Below are 27,823 nucleotides of genomic sequence, written 5' to 3' on the forward strand. Positions count from 1 at the left end.
CAGGGTGTATGAAAATCAAAAATGCACAGAATGTGTGATCCAGTAATTCCACTCTTGAAAAACTCATGCAGATGTGCAGAAAGACATATAAAAGAGTGTTTACTGACACATCACTTATAATAAAAAAATCACAAGTAACCTAAAATGTTCAATTAACAGAAAAATGGCCAAAGAACCACTCTATGGGTGACGGGCACTGAGGGGGACACTTGACGGGATGAGCACTGGGTGTTATTCTGTATGTTGGTAAATTGAACACCAATAAAAATTTATTAAAAAAAAAAAAAAAAAAAGAACCACTCTATGGAAGAAATCCAGCAGATTAAAAGAACACAGGAGGCCTATACTTAGTAAAAAGGGAAAACTTTCCATTAACACAGACCAGAATTTTTAAAGTTGCAAAATGCAGAACTTATGAGAAACATGTTTACATCTATTTTGTCACAGAAAAAAAAAGTTATGTCACTTTCAATTGGAGACATTTAAGTTCAGGATTTTTGGCAAAGGGTAAAAACTGTTTGAACTATATAGATAGGACATTAAAGGTGAAAAAAATCGGCACTCGTAATCACATTTGTACTTGCTCTTTCCATAGACTCACAAGTCATGAGTTCAGCACTGGGCTGAACAGAGCAATTACGCTCAAGACTTTGTTAAAACTACAAGAAAGGAGTTGACTGCTCCAATTTATACTGTTCCCCCCAGGTTTGACGGCCCAAGTCCAAACGCCAAGGTCAATTCTGGAAAAGTCGACCACTTCGTTTCCTGGTACTACATTAAGTATCCTAATCAAATCACAACTTATTAAAAGTGGCATGTCAACTAATAAAAATGGAGCTAATACCTTTTTCATTACAAAGTCAAGCAAAATAATAAGCACCTGAAATAATAACCATGTAATAAATTCAAAAGAAGGGTATTGAAAGGACAGTAATCAACTTGATCTTAAGAAGCTCTCAAGAAAAAGTGGAAGACTTGTAGGAGAATATATGTAAGATAAAAGTCCAAGTTTGATTTATACACATTTTGAAAAATTAGTGCATAGAAATAAAGTTAAGATTTGCTCTACCCCAAGATCACATGCACACATTGTTAAGTTTCTGACGGAGGTGATGAACTGAGGCTGGGGAAAGAGTGCAAAGATGGTTTTGGTTGTAGATTGTGCACTCCAAGCTAATAATCAATTATTAGCAATCACTTATTATTTTGAATAGGTTGCTTCTCCTCTTCCACAAGACAGATGGTCAAGACTCAGTCACATGGCTTCGAAGATGCACACACACATCAACAGTTCTCCTTAAGTACTTTCTGGTCTGGCTTCTCAGTACCCCAACACAGTGATAAAATCCCAGGATGATCAACTCATTCTCTCTCTCCAAATCTCAAACAAGCAAATGAAATTTGATGTCCAGGTCGATACACATTTCAGTGGGGTCATTTTTAGAATAGTTTCTGGCATTCCACATTATACTGACTGGGGCACTCCTCTAATTATTGCTTTCCAAGTGCCAGACCTCAGAAACTATTTTAAAGCAGGTGGTCCCCGTGTATGTCAAGGAATATGCTAAAAATCTGGTTGTATAGGGAAAATAATTTTATAAGTCCCTTTTAAGAAAAAGTAGTGCTTTCCTTTCCACGAAGAAGTCTGAAAACTTTAAAATCTTAACTCACTGGGGTAATTCACAGCAAAAATTAAATAATCAGTCAGAAATAGTCTGCTGTTGGTTTTCAACTTTTTAAAACAGAAAAGGTCATTTGGAATATTTCTTCTCATCCTTCCAAAATGAAGAAATACAAAACTAACACTTCAGAGAGTAACTGTATTAATGAAACATCAACGGGTTACAGATAAACATTTTAATTGATTAAATATATTATTTTCAAGATCTTTTTGAAATCGCACTTGTACTGTACTAATCAACAGCCAAAGGCAATAAAAAAGTTTAAAACCAAAAAAATGTTCTGACATGAGCACATGACAGGAACCACTGCTATGTAAAGTGACATACACTGCTCCCAAGAACAATGATATTTTTAGAAGATAATTCATCTTAACATGTGCAAGGACAAATCTGTAATCAAAGGCTGGAAGAAATATATATTAGTGCCTGCTTTTTAAAAGTTTATTTTACATTTTAAATACAGTATTTTCTCATTAAAAAAAAAAAAAAAAAAAAAAAAAAAAAGCCAAGAAGTGCCTAACCCCATGGTTTCTATACCATATATACATGAGAGCTGATGGAGAGCCTGAAAGTGTTCTGGACAGAACAGTGTGGACATCTTTGAGCTGGAACTAGTGAATCAAAATTAAAAAACACAAATTAAGCACTGCTTAGGAGAAAATAATCCAGTTTCTGAATAACCAAAAGAGAACAGAGTTAGGTATGTACAAAACCAGGTATTAAAAAACAGACAGAAATGCAGCACACAAAAACCAACAGCCCCTTACGTAGTGAACTGTATATAACGCAGCTAATCAACAGAGACCCTCCTACAAGAAGTGATTTATGATTTGAAATTATAAAAATCTAAGTATTTCAGTAACAACATACAGTAACATTACATGTGTATTGCCGTCTTTGTCGCTTTCTAGCTATACCACCCTCCCTCTGAAAACAAGAATCTCTACACTAGTCGATCACTTATACAAATGTGAGGCAATTAATCCATATCTGTTTTCAGTAAGGAAAACAAAGATGTACCTCTTCCCATCTCTAAAGACATAATACAGATTAAAGCTCTAAAACAATTTAAGCATGGGCATATGCATTTCCAATTCTCTCTAGCAAGCAATTCCAAACTGGAATTGTGTAGGGGTTTGTACCTAAGTATTAACACATGAAAAGAAAATGGACTGTCTCTGGCAGTGATTTCCATTTAGTGCAATGTTATTCCCCACACACCGAATTATATTTAAGTGATATTGTATATTTTAATTCAGTAGGTGCCAATTTGAGTTTACAAAACCCATAACTATATGCTTGTGTAGAAAACAGTTTCAATTTGAGATGCTCGATAAAGCCCAACTGAGACAAAAAAGAATTTTGCTTTGTTACTGGTAGTGTACTAGTACCAGAGGAAGAGCAAAGGACCAAGCAGAGGCTTGCTAAGACAGATGTCTCAGGTGTTCTAGGTGTCTTCATAGTTCAATTAACAATCAGCTTTGAACATTCTTAAGATCTTGGAAAATAATTCTCTGTAATACAACTCTGAACTGAACAAGCTGCACTCAAAGCAGAAACAATCTGGGTTGTTCAAAACAAAATCAAATTGAGGCAACTTTATTCTATTATAATCTGTGAGGTCTTGAGTTTTTCAGTTTTTAAAAATGATGACCTTCCTCAAAGTCAGCTGCACCTCAGGTAGACTACTGACATGAGGATTTCCCATCAGAGGTCACTGTAACTACGGGCTCTCGTAAAACACATGGAGCAGGCAGCATGGACTCACCATCAGTCAGGTGGGGTCAACGTGGGGAGGTTTTATTTTGGAGACCTTAAAGATTTAACACGTAGCTCCTGTAACTTCAGCATCCACTAGTGACTCTGGTGGTCAGCACCCAAGGGCTCGAGGGGTCTGAGGAATCCCCTAACCCCAGAGTATTAATGCTAAAGGGTTTCAAGGGAACCCTGAGTCCCCACAAGAGTTCACCAGCCATCAGACCAAAATCAATAGGGTAAACACTGACTGCAATGCTCCACAAAGTCAAAAGAAATTCCAAACTAAACGCTGTCTTCTGCCCCACCCTAGACTCCAGACTCTGTAACATCTTTATCTAGTGTAATAGACTCTGTAGTAGACCGACTTTGACCGCCACAAAGAGTAGGAGTTGTCAAACTTGAGGAGGTAGACTCCTCTCCCTGGGTATTGGTGGCTACCGGCATACACTTCTTCGTGACAGTCCCGCCGGTACACAGGCACAATCTCATCCAGCAGAGGCTTGGTGGCATTCTTTTTGGCTTTCTCTTCATTACTGACGTTTTCTGTGAGACAGACAGGAAACACATCAGTGAACAGATCCAGGAAAAACGCATTTGCATCAAACACTGCAACCCAGTTCTATGAGAAAATTCTCATCAGAAGTTCTCTGGAGCCATTCTACAACTTACACACCTGTGAGCACTTAGTCCCTGGGTCGTTTATTTGTTTATTCCTGTGTCTGACTAGCTGCTATCTGGTGGTGGAAGCAGCCAACATCTCTCTCTCCCTGGACTGTAACCACCACTACTACTTCTGAGCCCCACTCTTCCCCGTGCACAGCCCCATAATTCCTCATTCCTTGTAGTAACGTGGAACCTTGCTCGCCTGAGCAACACCAAGGAAAATGACACTCTCCTCTTCCTCTTCAACAATAGGAAAATTCTCTCTGTTTTAGGAAAGGGCAATCAAGCTTTGAGGAGTATCATTTTCTATATATCTGATATATAAAGAGTAAAATGAGGAAACCAAAGTAAAGAGGTAGGCATTCAGAGACACTCTGAAAATCCATTACTTTCACTACAGGTCTGTGTTAACTCAAGGATGATCCCAGTGGCAAAAAGCTCTGATTCCAGGTTTGTTCCAGTTAATAGTTTCTGCTGTAATGATATGAAATTAGGAAAAAAATACCTCTGGAAACCTACAGGAGTGAGAAAATTGCAAACCAGCTTAAAATCCCAGTTTCACGTATAAAATATAAAGAATCTCAAGCCAACAGATAAGAGGAATATATCATACAGAAGATAAAAGACCATAACACATTCATAACACGGCAGAGTGAATTGGGGCAACATTGGTTAACTGCATGGTGATTGTCAATAGCCATTGTCAGGAATTTAGACAAGGGAAGCCAGAGAAACTCTCACAGTCTAGAGGAGCTTAAAGAGACAAAATAACTAACTATAACATAGCAACCTGGATGGGATCCTGGAACATTAGATAAAAACTAAGGAAATCTGAATACATATGGACTTTTGGTAATTATAATGTATCCATACTGGTTCATTAGTAATGATGAACCTACCACAGTACAAGACAGATGTTATTAACACCAGGAGAAACTGTGTGTGGTGGTATATACTAGAACTCTTTGTACTATTTTTGCAACTTTTCTATAAATCTAAAACTATTCTAAAATAAAAAAGTTATTTAGGGGATGCCTGGGTGGCTCAGTTGGTTAAGCGTCTGCCTTCAGCTCAGGTCATGATCCTGGAATCCTGGGATCGAGCTCCACACTGGGCTCCCTACTCTGCGTGGAGTCTGCTTCTCCTTCTCTCCCTCTGCCTGCTGTTCCCCCTACTTATGTTTGCTCTCTCTGTATCAAATAAATAAAATCTTAAAAAAAAAAGTTTACTTAAAAAAAAAAGGCAAATAACACTCTGATAAATAGGCCCAAATAAGATTTGCTTCATCACAGCAATAAATGTCCTTCATTTGCAAATGAGAAATACAGAGCCATTCAAAAAGCCTATATTGCCTATAAGCGTATCCATGAAACACATTATTAGTCCAGTAATTCAAAATCCAGATTTTGTTCAAAATCTGTAAAACCAAAGGTTACTGGGACAGATGAGCAATGTACCTTTCATCAGGTTAAGCAAAGACCTGGGACCTGTAACAATAAAGACAGGTAGAATTAGAGCAGGAAGATAGGTTATGAGCCACACTTCTTCAAAGAGAACAATTTCCCGCAGCTTTCAAGACTAAATAGAGAAAAACCAAACCAACAAACAAAAAAGACTGACTGCTCTTCTATCTTAAGCCAAGCTAAAATGACTCCCATAAAATGCACTATGGGGACAAGACATGGTGGCACACAGTGGCCTTCATAAGAAGCCATGAGACACATGCAGCCTGTGAGCTACATCTTCAAAAAGGACAAGTTATGCTCACTCTTTGCAAACAACTCTTGGGGGCAGTAAGTCCTCACTATTGTTTTGGTTCATACAGGGCTATTGACAGTTTTAGATGGAAATCATTTTATGATTAGGAACAGCACAAGGACATTTCCACCTGAAGGATATCACATATTGGAGCAGAGATCAAGGGTGTGCCAATGGTTCTCACCTCCAGAGAGGCACTGGACCGTGGCCATGTTTACCGGTGCCCTGCCCAACATGAAGAGCCCCAAAATGACACTCAGGTGAGGGCTCACGCTAGGATGCAACCTCCCTTCAGAGAGTCTCCAATAGGCAAGCCAGGAGACATAGATCACCTTGACCTGCTTCTGACCCGAGAATTCTTCTACACTATTCACAAAGCTCTTTAGAAGTGTAACAATCTACACACACAAACTTCCCTTCCCAGACACTTGCAAACAGTCTAATTTTCATGAGTTCCTGTGATACAACAGAAAGGCCAGTCTCAGGACACCTGGGTAACTCAGTGGTTGAGCATCTGCCTTTGGCTCAGGGCATGATCCCGGATTCCTAGGATCGAGTCCTGCATCAGGCTCCTTGCATGGAGCCTGCTTCTCCCTCTGCCTATGTCTCTCTCTCTCTCTGTCTGCCTATCTCTCATGAATAAATAAATAAAATCTTAAAAAAAAAAAGAAGGAAGGAAGGAAAAGGGAAAGGGAAAGGGAAAGGAAAAAAGGAAGAAAGAAAGAAAGGCCAGTCTCTGGTCCTGATGTTGCTTGGTGGCACCTGACATGGGGGTAGTGACACCTGCTCAGGTCTCTCGCCTCTGCTTGCTCTTTCCTCACTCCTGTTTTCTCCTTTCTGGTTCAGTCAGCAGTATCTGTGGGCAATGTTTTACCTTGGTCCGGTACTCTGAGATAAAGGCTGCTGAAATCAAAGTGCCATGACACAAAGCAGCTCCTCAACGACACTGGCCCATACATGTGTTGCCATATGTGGCCCAGAGGGCCCAGTATGCAGCACATGTGGTGCCTGAATCCAACTGTGCACCTTGACAGCTGAACTTCTAGCCTTCCTCCACAAACCTCCAACAACTACCTCTTTCAGGGTATCTCAATGTGATGTCTGTGAAATATTACCAATCCTCTTCAAGCACAAGCAGTCTGTGTACAAGTCATCTGAAAGGTTAGAGCTCCAAAGAACCAAGAGGCTGCTTCTCCACTCTCATAGCCAGGGCACTCTTTTTATATCAGCCTCTGCTATGCTGACACAGGAACTCAAGTGCTCACTAGGTACGTACCAAAGCCCTGAGCTCTACCTTTTCTGCAAAACAAAATTAAGGAGACCATCTTCTCCATTAATACGTATGTACTTTATAACCTACTTCCTAGACCAAGATGGAAACACTCCATTTTGTCTACTTACAGAGAAAGTAAAAAATGATACTTGTGTAAAATGGGGAAGAACAGCTGACATTTTTTATTTTTTTAAGGTATGATGTTCTGGTATGAGTTTCTGTATTTACATAAAAAAACTTTAGAGCAATGACTTAAAAAGCTAATATCAGAAATGTAAATTTAAATAAATTCCAGAGTTGGCAGAATTTCTTGCTTGCTCTTTTAAAATTTTTCAAACGATCTTGCACATTTGGCTTTCCTTTTTTTTTTTTTTTTTTTTCCACATTTGGCTTTCCAACACAAAATGCTGGAAGTAACACAATAGTGAGAAGCTGTAGCATAACACACTGTCAGACAGACCTGCCTAGCATTAAAGCAAGGTCACGTTCGGGCCCCATTCCCTTCCAGGAGGCTGGCCTGTCTCTCAGCCTTTTCAGCTGAGATCCCACTTATGAAGAGATGAATACCTATCCAAAAGTGTAAATCAGGAAGCACAAGGGTGGCTGACATGCAAACCAAGCCATTTTTGCCAATACACAACCCAGAACTTGTCAGTATGGACCAAGAGCTCTACCTTCCTCCTCCTCGTCGTCATCACTGGACTCGCTGACATGCACGCTGACAGCAGTGTTCGGAGAGTCTGTCCATTCAAAGTACACCCCAAATCCAATGTCATAATTGTCTGTAGCAAATTCCCAAAAGAGGTATGATCCTTCTTCATGAGTGGGGACGCGAACAGTGACCACTTCTCCTCGGCCCACTGTAATCACCGAGTCTGCATCCTGCCGAATCTTCTCTTTAAAGTCTTTGATCTGGGGTCGTGTCCACATGGACGGAGCTGCTATTACTGGAAGAGATTCTAAAAGCAACAGGAATTACACACGCTGAAGAGGATGAGCCTTCACCCGCAGGCGGCTGACTCGCACAGGACACCTGCCTGGCTGCAGTGAGGCACCAAGTATTATCTGGTCTACCTTAAAATCAAGGACTTAGAGGAATTTACATGTTTCCCAGCAAAGTCTCCCCCTGAACTGCAACATTTACCAATGTCACTAGGTATTCAAAGGTCACACCACTTCAAGTAACAAATGCAATCCACAATCTTAGAAGTGATTTTTTCAACACTCTGATTACACATGGGGATTTAAAACTGGACCTTGGAAACCTCCTAGCTGGAGCCAGGGAAACCTAATAAAGAAGGGAGATCTGGACTTAGGAATAAATTCACTTTTGGATCTGTACAAAGAAAGCTGGGCTTTGACTTTAGTCTCTGTCAAAAAAAAAAAAAAAAAAAAAAAAGGCGAACCTTGACCTTTAAGGATCCCAAAGTTCTAGGGCCTATTCTAAAGGAGCTCAAAGAAACAGCAAAACTTGAATAGGACTGGAACCACTAAGGACCAAATACAAAGGGGTAGTCTTGTTGCTGAGCAGCATCTATATACACCAGACCACTCAGCAGGTTTTTCAGACGTGGTCACAGAAACCTTTGACAAAAAATTCATTTGAAAATATTGGTAGACTTAGGGTTCCTGGCTGACTCAGCCAGTGGAACATATATAACTCTTCATTCTTGGGGTGATGAGTTCAAGCCCCATGACAGTTGTAGAGATTTACTTAAAAAAAAAAAAAAAAATACTGATAAACTCTTATAGTGATAAAAGGGAAGAGGAGTTAAACCATGGGATTTCAAGGATTTATCCAAAGCTGTTTTCTGTTACTTACTCTAAAATGACAAGGCAAAAAAAAAAAAAAAGACAAGGCAGATGTCTCAAATGGTCTTTATTACAAACCATACCACTACCCAACCACCATCCTTGCCATGCTCTTCTCTTCCTTCTTAAGTTAAAGCCTAGCCTTGCTTTGGCTCTCTCAGCTCAGTCATCTCTTCCCCAGGAAACCTCTGTTGACCTCTGCGACTCATTCAGTCCCCACACCACGTGCTCTGAACCTACACGTGTCTTTCTCCCCACCACAGTCCTTATTGCAGCTACAGTTTACACCTCATGTGTCATTCTGCCTCACATTTTCCTCCTAGCACTCAGAAAATCTTGCAGTTGTTGAATGAATGAGCGGCCCATAAAAAGCTAGACCTCTAAAAATGCTAAATTATCTTCTGGTACTTTAGTCTCAAAAAATACATTGTGGGGGCAGCCCCGGTGGCCCACTGGCTTAGCGCTGCCTTCAGCCCAGGGCGTGATCCTGGAGACCCAGGATCGAGTCCCACATCAGGCTCCTTGCATGGAGCCTGCTTCTCCCTTGCCTGTGTCTCTGCCTCTTTCTCTCTCTCTGTCTCTTATGAATAAATAAATTTTTTAAAATCTTAACAAAACAAACAAACAAAAAAACATTGTGGGGACCTGGGTGAAACAGTTAAGCAACCAACTCTTGGTTTTGGCTTAGATCATGATCTTAGAGTCGTGAGATTGAGCCCTGGGCTCCAAACTCAGTAGGAAGTCTGCTTGAGTTTCTCTCTCCCTTTCCCTCTGACCCTCCCACTTGTGCCTACAACTTTCTCTCACTCTAAAATAAATAAATACATCTTTAAACAAAAAATACATCATAGTATATGGTAGGTAGCCTTCAAGATGCCCCTGCTAACCTCGTGATCCTCATCTCTGGGTATTCACTCACTTGAAAGGTCTCTACCCACAATGCACAGGGTTGGTACATATGGCCAACAGAACACAGTGGAAGTGCCAACGTATTACTTCCAAAGTTACAGCGTAAAAGACACTGCCACTTCGGCCTTGTTCCCTTGGTTCATGTGCTCTGAGGAAGCCAGCCACTACACTGAGGACAGACAGCCTGAAGAAGAGGCTTTTTGCAAGGCAGGAAACACGGCCTCCTGCCAACAGCCAGTACCATCTTGCAACTCATGGGAGGGAACCCTCTGGAAGTAGAGCCTCTAGTGAAGTCCTGGCAGGCATCACACTAAAACCAAATGGGACCAGAACCACCACTGTTCAGCTAAGCTGCTCCTCAATTCCAAAAACCCCAGGAATCTCAACGCTGTGTGAGACAATAAACAGTTGTTACTGTAAGCTGCTAATCTGGGTACGATTTGGTACGCAGCAATAGGTAACCAATAACACAATTCAAAGTGTTCAGAAGACATCTGGCTTGCTCTTTTTTTTTTTTTTTTTTTTATTTAATTTATTTTTTTTATTTATGATAGTCACATAGAGAGAGAGAGGCAGAGAGACACAGGCAGAGGAAGAAGCAGGCTCCATGCGCCGGGAGCCTGACATGGGATTCGATCCCGGGTCTCCAGGATCGCGCCCTGGGCCAAAGGCAGGCGCCAAACCGCTGCGCCACCCAGGGATCCCCTGGCTTGCTCTTCTATGCTATTCTAAGGGTCACCAGAAGCATCAGATTCAGACTTAAAAGGGTACAGAAGCATTCAGCTCTCACAAATATGTAACTGCTCTCCAAAGCTAGTTAGCCAGACTCCTGACTTGTTTTCCATAAATTTCAATTACGACATCTGGATAAACACATATGCCAAACCATACCTTTTGGTCCATTCTCCACAGCTTCTTCTGCAGCTTCTGGTTCAAGTTCTTTCTCTGAGCTGTCAGTGTGAGTTTTGGCCTGTCCATTAACTGACATCCTATCGCCTGGTGCCGCTGCATTCATTTTTGATGATGTAGGTAAAGAAGCCCCTGCGACTGCTACTTCTTGCTGTTTCTGTAAGGCTGCCTACAAGTGGAAAAACAGTGAAGACACACTGACCAGGATGGTTAACAGGTGGCACATTTGCCCTGGAATGCATGCTGACCCCACGTTTTTGTCCTACCAAAGCACTGTGCTTCAAGAAATTACTAGTAAACTTTACCAGTTTTATCTTATTTTGGATGATTATCAGTAGGACAATATCAAGTCAACGGCTAAATACGATAGTAGGTAGAAATAATCAACCCCCAAACAATTAAAGGCAAAAATTGAACACAGTAACATTTGTTTTTAAAAGTGACATAAGGGATGCCTGGGTGGCTCAGCAGTTGAGTGTCTACCTTAAGCTCAGGTCCTGATCTGGGGGTCCTGGGATTGAGTCCCACATCCAGCTCCTTGCAGGGAACCTGCTTCTCCCTCTGCCTATGTCTCTGGCCCCCCCACCCTCTCTGTCTCCCAAATGAATGAATGAATGAATGAGTAAATAAATAAATAAAACTGACATAAAATCTTGATAAAATTCAGACACACAAAATCTGACTCAGGAAAATAAAACTTGGTAGAAAGAAATGATCACAGAGGAAAATTCATGAAGGTAGAAACTGTAAATTAGTAAGACCTGATCTAGGCCCCCAAAGTAATCAACAAATCAAATATGGACAATTATTCTAATATGGACAAAATTAACCAAAAATTAAATCTTCACCATAAGCTATATACAGAAAAACTCATTACAACTAAACTGAAAACTGTTACTCATGTTATAAAAAAAATACCAACCTAATTTAAAATAGGCTTGTAAAATGTAGCTTGATGTCAAAATATTTTATCAATGAAAATTCATCACTGTTTACATAATTATGATTAAAACGTGCATTCATAAAAATGGAATCAAAATGTCCTGAGTCAAAACAGAAGAGTAAAAAACATCTTAAACACAAAGGGCAACTATGGGGACATTCCCCTCTTATATCAAGATGGATAAAAAAAAAAAAAAAAAAAAAAAAAAGATGGATAGTAATATTATTAGATGTACCTAAGTGTTATTACTTAAGGAACTTTCGGTAAAACTTTGAATTATAAAGTACACAAACCATACACAAATGTACAGCCTGATCGTTTTTCATAAAACATACATACCCACATAACCAATACCAGTGAAGGCATGATCTGCATCCCAGAATCCTCCTTTCCAGATACCCACCCCCATCTGTGCTGCAGGGCTAACAACTATTCTGACTTATACTCCTACAGATTTGCTTTCCCTGATTTTCAATATAAATGGAATTGTATAATAAATGTTCTTTTTTGTGTCTGGCTTCTTTTGACATTATTTTTACAACGTTCATCTATAAGGTTTTAAGTAATTGTATTTTGTTTGCACTGCTATGATATTCCATTGTGAAGGTACAAAATTTATCCATTTTACTGTTAAACATTTGGGAATTTAAGCAACTTTAGAATAAAATCTTATAAAAAAAATCAAGTCAAAAGTTAACTAATGTTTTTAAAAGTAAAAATAAAATAATGAAACAAAGAAAATATATGAAAAAAGCCTTTGTAATCTCATGGTTTACGATAAGGACATATTTCTGCATATCTGTACACACACTTAACATATATCTACATTCCAGTTATTTCAATGAACAATGACGCTTTTTGTGCAGCTAATGCAGATTGGTAACACAGGTAAGATTTTCAAGTACCTCTTTCCAAGGCCCAGATTCTCAGTTATTCCCATATCGATTTTCTAGAAAGAGTACCAGCCTCCAGAAAAAGTGCATACAACCAAAATAATTCAGCAGACTAAGAAAATTCACTGCACAACAGGACAGCAAGAAAAATATTTCTGTTGATGATCAGCAGGTCCAGCTCAGATGGCTGCTCTCTGGGAGGCCGTGCTTGAAATCCTCTGGCAGAGTGAACAACTCCCTTGGGGATCCCACTGCCCTCAAATCAACTTCTATTATACGCAGTAGATCATAATGGTTTACTTACGTTGTCTCTCATCTGTACTGTGGGAAGTTTTTAAAAGCACAGCAGCAAACACCCACATAACCACATCTCCAAATGAACAAGTATTAACATTTTGTCATTTTGCACAGTATTTATAAAAAAATCAATACTTATGGGGCTGAAGTTCCTTTGTTCCTTTCCCAGCACCTTTCCTTCTCCATTCCCAGAGACCACTAATCAATGTGTAAAACTGAGTTCTATCACTATAATCTAAATTATGGATTCAAGATCTTTCTAATCCTCTTCCACAGATTCTCGGCTTGCCCTATCTGACCAACTTTGCTTTCACGAAATGACAGTGACTTATCAACAGGGCAGGACATGGGAGCTATCCTATTGGACAATTATCTTGGAGCCATCACCAAAGCAGGAAGAGGCTGGTAACGCTTGAAGTAGAAACAGGCTTTCGAGGACAGAAAATAAATCCCTCAAATGCCACTTATTGTCTTGAATATACTCTGGTTTGACATTTTTTTCATCTTCTCATGAACAAGACAAAAATATACAGTGCTTTTTAACTTCTCACTAATGCTGAAGACTCAAGGGAAAAGGGATTTTAAGAATATTAATTTTCAAAGAATTTTTAAAAGTTGGCAAAATAGCAAGATCACTTCATCTGACAAGAAATGTTGAGCAACTACAATGTCAGATGTTTTCTTCCCTCCATTTGACAGATCAAAACTGCTTTCTTTTTTTTTCAAAACTGCTTTCTGAGCGAAAAGGAGTAAAAATTTGTTAGAGCCACACAACGAAGGCATTAATTCCTCTGCCCAGTGTGAAACATGAACACAGGATCAGTTACCTGTTATATGTACACAACATTTTTTTTTAAGACTTTATTTATTCATGAGAGACAGAGAGAAAGAGAGAAAGAGAGAAAGAAAGAGAGAAGCAGAGATACAGGCAGAGGGAGAAGCAGGCTTCTTGCAAGGAACCTGATGTGGGACTCGATCCTCAGATCCTGGGATCATGCCCTGAGCCAAAGGCAGCCATTTAATTTACTGCCTAGCCACCCAGCCGTCCCTGTATACAACATTTTCACAGAGCAACTATTTTTCTCATTTTAGTCCTCTGAGAGTTCAGTGAGGTGAACACAACAGGTACCAGGATTTTATCCCATTCCCATTGAGAGAAAGGCAGAGAAATCAGAGCAGTAGGTAACTTGATATCAAACAAGATGGGGGGCGGGGGCGCCTGGGTGGCTCAGTGGGTTAAGCGCCTGCCTTTGGCTCAGGTCATGATCTCAGGGTCCTGGGATGGAGTCCCACATCAGGCTCCCTGCTTAGCAAGGAGTCAGCTTCTCCCTCTCCCTCCACCCACCACCATGCTCTCTCACCATGCTTTCCTCTAATAAAGGAAATAAAATCTTTAGAAAATAAAACAACAACAACAACAAAAAACCCCAAGATAATGGCAAAGCCAGGACCAAATGCAAGCGTTAACTGCCCTCCTCCCCACCCCTCATCCCACGCGCTTTCCTTTAACCACCTACTCCTCCTGTGTGGAAGCAAAGTACCTGGGGGTAGGGGAGCTGGAGGAAGACTACCACTGTGGTGTATGGGAGCAGAGTCTTGCCACAGTACCTAACGCAAACGTCAAGGTGACCAGCCTGCAAAATCAGCCGATAGCCTCAGGGGACCGGTCCTCCCACTGGCAGCTGGCAGCCACCACCTGACAGCCCACCACCTGAAGGACATTGTCGAACTAAAACCAGTTACCCCAGTCCTCACGGTGCCAGGACCACCATCAGAGTTTCAACCAGACTCACTGGAATGACACCTGGTCCACACAACCTCCAGATGCTCAATCACAACAGAGCAGTGGTCACATCACTTTTTGGTTTAATATCATCTATTTGTTTTCAAAACTGCTGTGCACCCTGAAAGTCTCCCTTCATAAAAGTCCCCTGAAATTATCCCTTTAAGGCTAAAGGAGGCAGAATTTATTAGCACCCATTACAAAGGAGCACGGGTCCCAGCGGAAGGACAGGTTGGGCGCTGGAAGGGGGTGGGCACACCTGCTGCTGGGCAAGCTGGACCTGGTAGAGCTGCTGCATGTACTGCTGGTAGTGCTGCTCCTGCAGCTGGCGGATGAGGAGCTGCTGCTGCTCGAAGTTGCCAGGGTACTGCTGCGCTGCGTACTGCTGGAACTGCACAGCGGTCTGTGAGTTCAAAGCTGCCATGATCTGCTGCCTAAAAATCAGAAAATACACACTAGTCTGACCGTGGGAGATGGCTCATGGCAAAAGAAAATGTCCCTGTTATTTACTTTTATAATTTGTCACTCTGTGAAATGACTAACCCAGTAATGGCTACCGGTCAGCATGTGTCCCAGGGTACTAAGCCACTACTGCTCTCACGACCACGACAGAGGTGAGGTTTCAGAGAGGAGAAGGCACAGGCGTTCGGGAACTCGCCCAAGATCACACTGCCAGCAGCAGCCAGAGCTTGAATGCAAGTCTAGGCAGTCGGGGGTCAGCCTGGACTTTCACCAGGATGCTGTAAGAGGCTGTGCTGCTACCTATGGCAAAGCTGAGACACTCAACTGCTGGCCACGGCTTCTCCACCTGGACACTCAGAGAGCAGTAAGAACGTCTTGCAAGTGGCCCTGGTAAGTGTCAAAAAAGCCAGGAAACTCTGAGGGTCTCTCACATTTAATTTAAAGCCTTCCTTCAAGATCAACACTGCAAATAGTAACTGGGCATGTTTGGTTGAGAGACAGTACTCTCTATTGTTATAAATCTCATTTTCTCTCCTACACACATCACACAATTCCTACCTCAGGTGACCAACTGAAAAAAGACCTGAAAGCCAGCTCTCAATAAATAAGTAGATAGATGAGACTAAGCAAAATCTCACAAACTCCTGAACAGAACATGACACTGGGCTTGGCCACCCAGGGCGCCACCCTCTCCTAAAGGTAGCATTCCTAGTCTCTCCCCAAAGTGGAATGAAGCTCCTCTGAGGAGCTGCTGAGAGATGACGAAACACCAAGGGACCATCATGTTCTCTGGTTTCCTCTAGATGCCAGGTCACCCCCACACCTCAGATCTTCCCACACACATGGTTGTCCATAGATTTGTCCCTGTACCCACAACTCCCTCCTGAAGGACCACCCCCTGACACAGCTGCTCTCACGGTCCTAAGGAGAAATGGTTTCATGTTCCAAATTCTGTATGAGGAACAGATGCCTGACAAAGGCCACACCAAGCAGACCCTCTGTCCCAGGACTAACTGGATCTCTCTCTGATTCCGGCCAATCTGTCAGATGCATGAAAACTCAGACCACACAAATCCACACTGGGCCAGCCTTGTGTACACCAAGGCAGAGAACAGAAGGGGTGAGACAGACACACAAGCTGGGGAAGCAAGACGAGATTCTGTGGACCTGGGGATAGAGCCAGCAAGCAACCTCAGCTCCCGCTCTAGTCCCTGGATCTGGCGGCTGACCCCATCCCTTTCCTTTTTGCAACCCACTGAAGCTGAAGATAAGGCCGTCTTGGGAACACGACAATCACTGGCACAAATGCCAGGAGTTGGCACGGCTGTGCCTCCCAGCACACATCATAGCACTCTCCCACAAGCGTGGCACATGGAGGCCATGGCGGGCCAGCTCTCAAGCTTCAAGACCAGCCACTGACCCACTTACTTCTGCTGCTCCAGCCGAAGCCTCTCCTCTTCTATTCGCCTCCTCTCCTCTTCCTCCCGCCTCAGCCTCTCCTCCTCCTCTCTCCTGCGCTTCTCCTCCTCCTTCTGCAGACGCTCTCTTTCTTCCTCTTCGCGCCGCCTTCGCTCCTCCTCCTCCTTCCTACAAGCCAAGGACAGACACAGTGAGCCCTGCATAAAGAATCCTGCTTTAAAATAACTTAAGACTTTATTTCCCGTGAAAACACAACTCTGAGAGAACAACATGGTCATATTATCGAAATTTGAAATGTACCCACTCTGCTAGTAGAAATTTATCCTGTGGGGTAGATCTCACAATCCACAAGAACAAGGCAGAAATAATTACAGCTGCGCAGCAAGAGAGAACGGTGTCCATCAGTAAGAGACCACTGAAATGATGTGCCCACACCCTGAAGGTCTCCCTAACATACACTCAGAGTGTCACAGGCTTTCCCTTCCCACTGTTTATTGTGGTTGTAACTAAATTTGTGTGAGAAATTCGGTAATATATTTGCCCTACCATTAAACTCGGTGCTTTGTGAGGGCAAAGGCTGCCTATCTCCCAGCGCTTCATTCTCAGAGTTGAGCACAGTGCTAGAAAGAACAAGCATGTGTCTAGAAATGCATAAAGTACGCTGAAATGCCATGTAGCCAAAAAAACGACTATGTGGCCTAGTATGCAAAGACATTTAATATGTTTGTTTAATGAAAAGAGTAGGGAAATGCATAGGAAAAGGTCTGCAAAGAAACATCTGACCTGGGGGTACCTGGGGGGCTCAGTCGGTTAAGCATCCCAACTCTTGGTTTCGGCTCAGGTCATGATGTCAGGGTCCTGGGATCAAGCCCCTCCATCAGGCTCCACACTCAGCAGAAATAAACTTTTTCTCTCTCTGCCCCTCCCCCACATGCACTCGCACTCTCCCTCAAATAAATAAATCTTAAAAAAAAAAAAAATACACCTTAAATGTGTCCTTTATCATCTATCAAGAGAAGAGAACAATTAAAAGCAATGTGGGAGGGATGGTTTTTGGTTTGTGCTTCACATACTGCCATAGATGAAACATACTTATATTACACATATCTGTATGTTGCTTCCGACATTTAAAAAAATGTCAAAGGGCTGCATTTAAAATAGAAAAAGAAGAGTTGGTAATGCAGGTACAGTCCCTACCCAGCTCTTGCCTGCTCTCTGCCTCTCTCCTGGGGGAACACAGACCCCACTGCATGAGGAGTGAGTGCCTCGCTGAGCATGGTATGGAGGGCCGGATGGCTGAGGAGCAGATGCAAGAGGTCTCTGAGGATCTAAGGGGATACCACTTCTTAGTCCTATCACAAGCACTGCTCGGCTTACCCCGCTTTCTCCCCAAACTCCTAGAAGTGATTAACAGCACATCTGAGCCACAACCAGGGCTCAACACATAGCAGTAATATGACCTACTTTTAACCTGTCACAGTTGGTGGATGTTCCACAACCAGAGCTAGGCCTGTACGACAGAAGGAGTCTAATCTTAAATGCTTTCAGAGTACTAGGTGGATTTCATCTCATGACAAAAGATTTTTAAAAGGAAAAATGTAATTTTACATGTTAAGAAGACTAATAACTTAAATACTCAATTTGCCATTAAGAATCAAAACTTCTGGGAACCCTGGGTGGCGCAGCAGTTTAGTGCCTGTCTTTGGCCCAGGGCGCGATCCTGGAGACCCGGGATCGAATCCCATGTCAGGCTCCTTGCATGGAGCCTGCTTCTCCCTCCGCCTGTGTCTCTGCCTCTTTCTCTCTACTCTCTGTGCATTCTCATGAATAAATAAATAAAATCTTTAAAATAAATCAAAACTTCTCCTCTGGATAAAAACAATCTTCCTTTGGATAAACATAATTTTTTTTTAAGATTTTATTTATTTATTCATGAGAGAGAGAGAGAGGCAGAGACACAGGCAGAGAGAGAAGCAGGCTCCATGTCAGAGGCCTGCTATAGTTTTATAATTCTTGTGTTGATTTTTTATAGTTTCTGTCTTCTTCCTGTCAGGCCGTTTTTGCTATTTCCAATTCAGGTCAAGAAAGGAAATCAGAGAACCAATGGTTCCTAAGTAAATGTAATATAATCTGAGAAAACTGGTTTTATACTGCCATTTTCATTACTCAAAAACTTCAGATAATCAAAGTTATTGAAAATACAACCTCTAGATAAATAAGGTGTAAACCAGGGGTGCCTGGGTGGCTTCAGCAGTTAAGCGTCCACCTGCTGGTTTTGGCTCAGGTCATGATCTCAAGGTTGTGGGATCAAGCCCCTCAGGTTCTGCACACTCAGCAAGGAGTCTGCTGGATTATTCTCTCTCCCTCTCTCTCTGCCCCCTCCTGCCCATACATACTTACTCTCTCAAATAAATAAATCTTAAAAAGAAAACAAAGGTGTTAACTGTAATGCTGTGGATTTCACAGTCATGATGAAAAATCCCATCAACATAAACAGTCTATTCAGCAGCATACGTGCCTACCCCCTGGAAATAATTAATAAGCCATGTGGGAGCCAGAGCCAATATGAATAACCACATAGTACAGGTGATAGCCATGATATGGAGCATAACATTCTAGAAGCTTGAGGGAAACAAAGGCAAAGGGTGTGTCTCCAGCCCTGAAGGTTGGGGAGGGGGCCTGAGTTAATGGTGGAGCTTGCTCAAAACCTCAGTATAACCAGGACAAGAGGAATGTTGCCATGGTGGAAAGGCGGTTCCTTTCAAAGGGATAGCCACCCGATAGCAGTAGGCCCCTGCCCCTCAAACTCCAAGTACAAATACCTGCTCACACCAGCAGGTTTGAACAACTGCCGTAATAAAGGGGGATCCAGGGGTGCCTCGGTAGCACAGTCGGTTAAGCATCCAATTCTTGATTTTGGCTCAGACTGTGATCTCAGGGTCATGAGACTGAGTCATACATTAGGCTCTGTGCTCAGTCTGCTTGAAATTCTCTCTCCTGCCCCTCCCCCTGTTCAACCCTGAGATCTTCCTCTAAAATTAAATAAAATCTTAAAAAAAAAAAAAAAAGCATTAAAACAAGAAGTGGGGATCCAAGGGCAGTGGGGTTACGTGATCTAGAATATACTCCATAAGGCAAAGGCATCAGGACTGGGGCTCCACAGGAAAAAAGTGTGCCATGTCATCAAACTTCACCTTTTCTTTTCTTGCTCTTCCTTCTCTATTTTGTGGGATGCAACATATGTTGAAAAGAGATGGCAACACCTATTTAGAAGCTTGACAAATTCTACCATGGCATCCTCTTTAGACATGTTTCCCAGGGCCGCCCATTCTCTCCTGGAAGAAATAACAAGAAAAGTTATTACCGCCTCTTCCTAAGTGACTACGAATGTGATTTAATTTAAACCTAAACATGAACAATTCTCAATTACAACTAAAACAAAGGATGATTCTACCATAAGCAAAAGGCTCAAAACTCAAGTTTCAACAAGTATGTATCACTGATTTCCTAAATTAGATGTGCCACATACAATCCAAACGTGCTGCTGTGAACTACAGATTAGCTGCATTGCTGATAATTTCCATACAAGCAAGAGCACCGAAGTCTGACTTTCCGTCACCATATTTTAGTCTTAACCAAATACAGCTCCCAATGCATTCTTTCCTGTCATAATTCTGTCCCAGTAAGGAAATCAATGACTGTATGTTGTAAATGGCTGCTATTAATGTTATTTAGGAAGAATCAAATGAAGTTGTACTTGTCTTATGTTCATAATCAGATGAGAAAACTTCTTCCACATTATTTATCCATAAACATCTCCAAGCCAAAAAGAGATACACATCTGAAGACTCCAGAAGCTGTAAGCAAAAATGTCTGTTTCAGTCTCACTCTAAAGCTAAGGAACCAGCTGATTCCATCTTAACCAATTCGCTTTGCACTCTTCTCAACATCACTTGGTAAAATTCATTATACAACAAAACACGGTTACCTCCTGTCATTCCCCAACACATCAAAGAATCCAACCTCAGGACAAGTGTCTGGATTATATGGACCCATAAGAACCTGCTTATGCAGTGCCACAAGCTTCAATTTTTCTTCATAAGTTGGATGAAAGGCTTTGCCATCTTTTTCTGTAAGATAAAGAAACATGAAAACAATTAGAATTTGAAAAAAAAAAAAAGTATTTTCAGTGTCCTATGCTTCCACTGTGAGGTATGTCACACACTCCCTGTGACAGATACAAATCTTATGGTGACATTTTTATTTCAAAAACTAGATTTTAATAGTCAGAGCCTAAGATAGAAACTTTTTATGCAGAGATTTTTTTTCATGAAGCCAAGTATCGATACTTATGTTCAAACTTCTACAGAGAAACCCATCTGTCAAGTTAACAGACACAAACTGTTCCACTTCATATCTTCTACACTTATCAAAAACTGCAGGAGGATCGTTTTTTTAAAAACAGTTTATAAAAAATAATTTTGGGGACGCCCAGGTGGCTCAGCAGTTGAGTGTCTGCTCTTGGCTCAGGGTGTGATCCCAGAGTTCCAGGATCGGGTCCTGCATCAGGCTTCCTGCATGGAGCCTGCTTCTCCCTCCGCCTGTGTCTCTGCCTCTCTCTCTCTCATGAATAAATAAAATCTTTAAAAAAAATAATTTTTTATCAGTCACTTTTAGTATAATCATGTATAAGAGATTATGCGTACCTTGAAATGCTATAAATGCATCCATCCCACTGAGATGTGCAGTGTGGTGAAGGGGCTCTGATAGGAGAGGTGTGAATCTCCTCTGAGACCTTTCCTAGATGTGAGACCACTGAACCTCTCAGTCTATTCATCAAGTAGGGAGTCCACTGCTACTTCAGAAGAAATGGGATAGTATCAATGATGGCTATCAGATCCTTTTCCCTGCTTCATACCATGGTTGGCTCTGGCAGGTTTCCAATGGGCAATGCAGAGTGAAGCCAGTTTTCGCCTGTAAAGACTTCACTACCACCAACATTCAAAGCAATATGAAAGTGGGTGCTGGTAAAATGGGAAATCCTTAGAGAATAGTTCTGCTTCTTTGATACATTTAATTATTGGCTGGTTCTAACAAAAGAGACTACCACCTAAAAAAATAGAAAATAGTATATACTACCTACATATTTTATCCATGCACACAGTAGTCACCAAAATAAAATTACCGATGAGACAAGAATATGGATTAAAGGTTATGAACAGTAAACTCAGAGGAGAATGAAACAGGTTGCCAATGAGCAACCCAAGATCCCCAACCTCACTAATCAAGGAAATGCATATGGTTTCCATTAGATACAAAGCCTCTGCCACCACATAGGTCAAACAAAGTCAGGTAACATCAAGACTTGGTAAGAATGGGACAAAGAGGTACTCTCCTATACTAATGTTGAAGTATACAGTTAGATATTTTGGAAGACAATTCAGCAACTTGTTTCAAAACTAAAAATGTGCATGCCCCATGACTCAGTAATTCCAATTCTTGTGATCCACTTGTGATACTCTCCTAAATATACAGACGTGGGGGGATACAGCTATTTTCTTGTTATGGTAAAACAATTTACAAGTTCCTCAATAAAGAAACTGCTAAACAGGGGATCCCTGGGTGGCGCAGCGGTTTGGCGCCTGCCTTTGGCCCAGGGCGCGTTCCTGGAGACCCGGGATCGAGCCCCACGTCCGGCTCCCGGTGCATGGAGCCTGCTTCTCCCTCTGCCTGTGTCTCTGCCTCTGTGTGTGTGTGTGTGTGTGTGTGTGTGTGACTATCATAAATAAATAAAAATTTAAAAATATTAAAAAAAAACTGCTAAACAGTATGATCTATTCAGACTATGGTATAAATGAAGCAACTACAGGAAATACTAAGTGACAAACCAAGTTGCAGAAAACAATACAGAATCACAGCACATCACTTATTTCATCCATTCAGGCATTCCCTCAACCACATGCTTCAACTTCTCTAAAATCATATTCTGTTTTACAATCCAGTATTTTACAGTTACAAGAGCAGTTTTTCTTTCTTAATAGCACGTAAGATAATAGTGAGTCTTAGAATTGACAAAACACAGCACGTAAACACACTCCCGAAGCATATTCTCCAGGACCATTATGTGAAGGTAGACACAAATAGAAAAATCTAGGAGTCACACTAAAGGGGACCAGGAGTCTCTTCTCAAAATTTAAGCTTTACTGTCGACATTTGAACCTTTCCAAGGAAAAGGTGTGGAAGAACAAACTGAACAGTTAAGAGGGATTGCCTCTAGGGAAACAACTGGCAAAACCAGTGGATGGGGACTGAAGGAGTTTCCCAGTTATATAGTTTTTTTTTTTTTTCCTGCAAGAACAAACTCCTGCAATACTTGGAAAAAAATAGTTTTGTTTTGTTTTTTTTTTTTAAGATTTTATTTATTTACTCATAAGAGACACACAGGGAGAGAAGCAGGCTCCCTGCAGGGAGCCTGATGTGGGACTCAATCCCAGGACTGCAGGATCATGCCCTGGGTTGAAGGCAGGTGCTAAACCACTGAGCCACCCAGGCGTCCCAGAAAAAATAAGTGTTAAGACAAAACTGTGTCACTGACCTTATTTAACAAAAATTGAAACAATTCAGCAACCTGTGGACCTGCCATATGCCTCTGCTACTGAGCAAACAGTATCACTAGACAATTAGCACCAAGAGCAGGGACTCCTCTAAAGCTTTTCGAACATGATTATCATAGCTCAAAAAAAAAAAAAAAAGGATTATCATAGCTCTGTATTTACTAACGAAAAGGCAGCTCCCACTTTTTTTTTTTTTTTAAGATTTTATTTATTTATTCATGAGAGACACGGAGAGAGAGAGAAAGAGAGAGACAGAGACACAGGCAGAGGGAGAAGCAGGCTCCATGCAGGGAGCCTGATGTGGGACTCGATCCCAGGATCCCAGGATTCCAGGATCACACCCTGGGCGCAGTTTAGCGCCCAGGGATCCCCCTGCAGCTCGCACTTTAAAATCCAACTCTTGGGACGCACTTTAAAATCCAACTCTTGGGACGCCTGGGTGACTCAGTGGTTGAGCATCTGCCTTTGTCTCAGGTCATGATCCTGGGGTCCTGGGATTGAGTCCTGCATCGGGCTCCCAGTGGGGAGCCTGCTTCTCCCTCTGGCTATGTCTCTGCCTCTCTCTCTGGGTCTCTAATGAGTAAATAAAATCTAAAAAACCCCTCAAAATTCAACTATTAGAATGCTATTTCGACCAATGATGAACATTACAGAAAATATTTTTATGTTCATACCTTCAACTTAATATACATTTATTGAGCCTGAGTGTAAATTCATTGTCGTCATGTAACTTGCAAATTATTGAGGTACAATTAAAAATTTCTAACACGGCAATACAGTAAAGAGCATATCCAGATGTGTAGTTCAGGTGTATACTTACTACAAACTAAGTATCGCAGTTACATTGGGATAAAGAAAATATCTTATTTTTTTAAGTTTTTATTTATTTGAGAGAGCACATGTGCTCAACCATTGGACTCGATCCCAGGACCCTGGGATCATGACCTGAGCCCAAGGCAGATGCTAAACAGACTGAATGAACCACCCAGGTGCCTCAAGAAAAGATTATTTTAGAGTTTACTCCTGACTTACAAGAAAACAGATCAAAAGGTAAAAGTAAACTCATTTCAACTCCTGAGGCTGGGTCAGTAGTTGAGTTAAATTCCATCACAGTATATAATCAAGCTAAAGCAAAACAGACTGGAGTTTACAAAACCAAAATATACCTTTGCATTGTCTTTCATGGAAAAACTAACAAGCTCAAAATAGTTATTTCCCAATGAAATCTCTCTGAAATGCAACCTTGAAAAATTATCTTGGCAAGAAAAATGGTGTTATACTTATCTACTGTTATTTAAATTTTTTATAAATTGGGCAGCCTGGGTGGTTCAGTGGTTTAGTGCCGCCTTTACCCCGAGGCCTGATTCTGGAGACGGCAGGATCGGGTCCCTGCATGGAGCCTGCTTCTCCCTCTGCCTGTGTCTCTGCCTCTTTGTCTCTCATGGATAAATAAATAAAATCTTAAAAACAAAACAAAACAAAAACAAAAAAAGTCTATTCTCAGAAGTTAGGTGGTTAAAATGGGTAAAACAATTAGTGGCTACTTCGGGCAACCATTTACCAAAAAGCCTTTCTTTAATTTTGAAAATGCCCATAACCATCCTTGACCAATTTGTTTTGTACAAATTAATCACCAAAAGTTTTCTTATACTATGTCACAGGTAATTATTTAGAAACATAGGCCAGCAACACCTGGCTGGTTCAGTGGGTGGAGCACGAGACTCTACCTCAGACAGGGAGTTTGAGTCCCACGTTGGCTGTGGAGATTACTTCAGAAAGTAAAAATCAAGGGGATCCCTGGGTGGCCCAGCGGTTTGGTGCCTGCCTTTGGCCCAGGGTGCGATCCTGGAGTCCCAGGATGGAGTCCCACGTCGGGCTCCTGGCATGGAGCCTGCTTAATCCCTCTGCCTGTCTCTCTGCCTCTCTCTCTCTCTATGTCTATCATAAATAAATTTTAAAAAAAAATCTTAAAAAAAAAAGTAAAAATCAAAAGCTAAAAAAAAAAGAAAAAACAATCCAGAAGAATGTTCTCACTTTCACCAACCTATGATTTGAAGAACAATTCTAACTTCTTATCTATTAGCTGAAATTTTAAAAAAAGATTTTATTTACTTATTCACGAGAGACACAGAGGAGGCAGAGACACAGGCTGAGGGAGAAGAAGCAGGCTCCATGCAGAGAGACCGATATTACAGGACTCAATTCCAGGACTCTGGGATCATGCCCTGAGCCAAAGGCAGACATCTAACCACTGAGCCACTGAAGCATCCCTATTAGTTGAAATATTAAGAAGGTTTTTTTTTTTTAAGATTTTTATTTGAGAGAGAGGGAGAGAATCTCAAACAGACTCCCCACTGAGCAGAGCTGGTACAGGGCTTGATCCCAGGACCCTGAGATCATGATCTGAGCCGAACCCAAGGGCTGGACACTCAGTTGAGCCATCCAAGTGCCCCAGAAAGTTTTTGTTTTTTAAAACCAAAAAGATGGGCAGCCCGGGTGGCTCAATGGTTTGGCACCAACTTCAGCCCAGGGTGTGATCCTGGAGATCCAGGATCAAGTCGTACATCGGGGTCCCTGCATGGAACCTGCTTCTCCCTCTGCCTATGTCTCTGCCTCTCTCTCTTTGTGTGTCTCTCATGAATAACTAAATCTTTAAAAACAAAAAAACAAACAAAAAAAACCAAAAGAAACTACTCTAACTACATCATTTTATCTTGAGCCTTATCAAAAGAAATTATGTGTGGGTGATTCAAGAAAAAAAAAACGTAGTGAGCCTGAGAAATAGCAGGGGTAGAGTACGTGGCACAAATTTCTTGCTTTGTTCAGTCAGTATTCCTGGGATTTTTATTTTTCCTTCAGGAAAAAAAAAAAACTAAACTAAACTAAAAGAAAGTTTGAACTCTAGGAAAGCAGTTCCTTTTTCCTAAGTAAATGTAAATAAAGATAAAATCTGATGGAAATTTCATTCACTGGAAGACCAAACACTTTTCCGGTAAGTCATGTCATATAGGAATTTTCAAACCCACACACAAATTCCTACCTGCTGCAGGAAGAGGTTTGGAACTCACAGGCCAGTGGATATGAAAAATAATCTAGCCTACGACTGCTACCAAAAGGGCAGCAGTAGTTTTAAAAGAGGGAGGGCCTATTTCTTGTGGGATAATGAATTTACTTCATTTCAGTACTCAGTAGTACAAACGCAGAGCAGGGGAAGAAGGGAGAGGAAAGGAAACAAGGAAACCATTCTCACTGATCAGCAAGGTGTGAGTCTGACCTTCACCCCTAAAAAGTGACTCATCAACAGGCAGGGTGAGTTTCAGGATTTCTGGACGTTATTTTAACATCTGCCCTTTAAAAAAAAAAAGATTTTGGGATCCCTGGGTGGCACAGCGGTTTGGCGCCTGCCTTTGGCCCAGGGCGCGGTCCTGGAGACCCGGGATCGAATCCCATGTCGGGCCCCCGGTGCATGGAGCCTGCTTCTCCCTCTGTGTCTCTGCCTCTCTCTCTCTCTCTATCTCTGTGTGACTATCATAAATAAATAAAAATTAAAAAAAAGATTTTATTAATTTATTCATGAGAGATAGAGAGGCAGAGACATAGGCAGAGGCTGAAGCAGGCTCCATGCAGGGAGCCCGATGTGGATGTGGGACTTGATCCTAGATCCCAGATTCCAGGATCACACCCTTAGCCAAAGGCAGACACTGAACTGCTGAGCCACCCAGGCGTCCCAAGATCTGCCCTTTTTACACCTGAGAGAATTAAGAATATACTGCCAATCCATAAAGGATTTTTCAAAAGCGGAATATGTTTTAGGGTGCCTGGCTGGCTCAGTCAGTAAAGCACATGACTCTTGATCTCAGGGTTGTGAGATGGAGCACCACATTGGGTGTAGAGATGACTTAAAAATAAAATCTTAGGGACGCCTAGGTGGCTCAGCGGTTAAGTGCCTGCCTTTGGCTAAGGGCGTGATCCCAGATTCCTGGGTTCAAGTTTCACACTGGGCTCCTTGCATGGAGCCTGCTTCTCCTCCCTCTGCCTGTGTCTCTGCCTCTCTCTCTTTGTCTCTCATGAATAAATAAATAAAATCTTTTTTAAAAAATCTTAAAAAGACAAAAAAAAAAAAAAAGAAATAGGTTTGTTTTTTTTTAATGTTTTAAGGGTTAGTTCTGGTCAAGCAGTCAAATCTGTTCACCACCATGAACCCCAGTGCTAAACACCATGCCTGGTTCACAGGTTCCACCAAAACCATGCCCAACAAATCTCACTGAAGAAAAACTTAACTTTATAGGTCAATTTCTGTGAGAATTAGCAAAACAGTAGATCCATTCTTATGAATTGTACTGGCATTTCCACAGAATTGTTTACACACTTGTTAGTTTGAAGAACTGTTCTATAATCTTTCCCTTAAATTCTATTACTAGATCTTCAAATTAATCATCATTATTCAGGTGGGGGACAAAATCTGTCTAAAACAAAATTAAAAAAAAAAAAACAATAAAACAAAGAAAAGGAAACACACCAATATGTTAATAATAATTTCTACAGAATTAGATTGCAGATTTTTATTCATTTTTTATTTTCCCAAATTTTCTTCAAGCACATATGTACTTTCATATTAAATACATACACATTTCTTTTTTTTTTTTTT

General features: G+C 41.4%; 1 protein-coding gene across 1 annotated transcript in view; it reads right to left on the reverse strand.

The window, feature by feature from the left end:
• Nucleotides 1–1,806: 1,806 nt before the first annotated feature.
• The window catches only part of ACBD3 (acyl-CoA binding domain containing 3), a 40,191-nt gene continuing 14,174 nt past the window's right edge, over nt 1,807–27,823 (reverse strand). The window contains exons 2-8 of the mRNA XM_041767813.1: nt 20,550–20,691; nt 19,756–19,896; nt 16,571–16,729; nt 14,940–15,114; nt 10,747–10,933; nt 7,809–8,093; nt 1,807–3,983 (exon numbers count right to left, since the gene is read on the reverse strand). Coding sequence (XP_041623747.1) covers nt 3,772–3,983; nt 7,809–8,093; nt 10,747–10,933; nt 14,940–15,114; nt 16,571–16,729; nt 19,756–19,896; nt 20,550–20,691 — 1,301 coding nt within the window. The 3' untranslated portion in view covers nt 1,807–3,771. The remainder of the gene's footprint in view (nt 3,984–7,808; nt 8,094–10,746; nt 10,934–14,939; nt 15,115–16,570; nt 16,730–19,755; nt 19,897–20,549; nt 20,692–27,823) is intronic.

The sequence above is a fragment of the Vulpes lagopus genome, chromosome 1, assembly GCF_018345385.1.
Source record: "Vulpes lagopus strain Blue_001 chromosome 1, ASM1834538v1, whole genome shotgun sequence".
NCBI lineage: Eukaryota > Metazoa > Chordata > Mammalia > Carnivora > Canidae > Vulpes > Vulpes lagopus.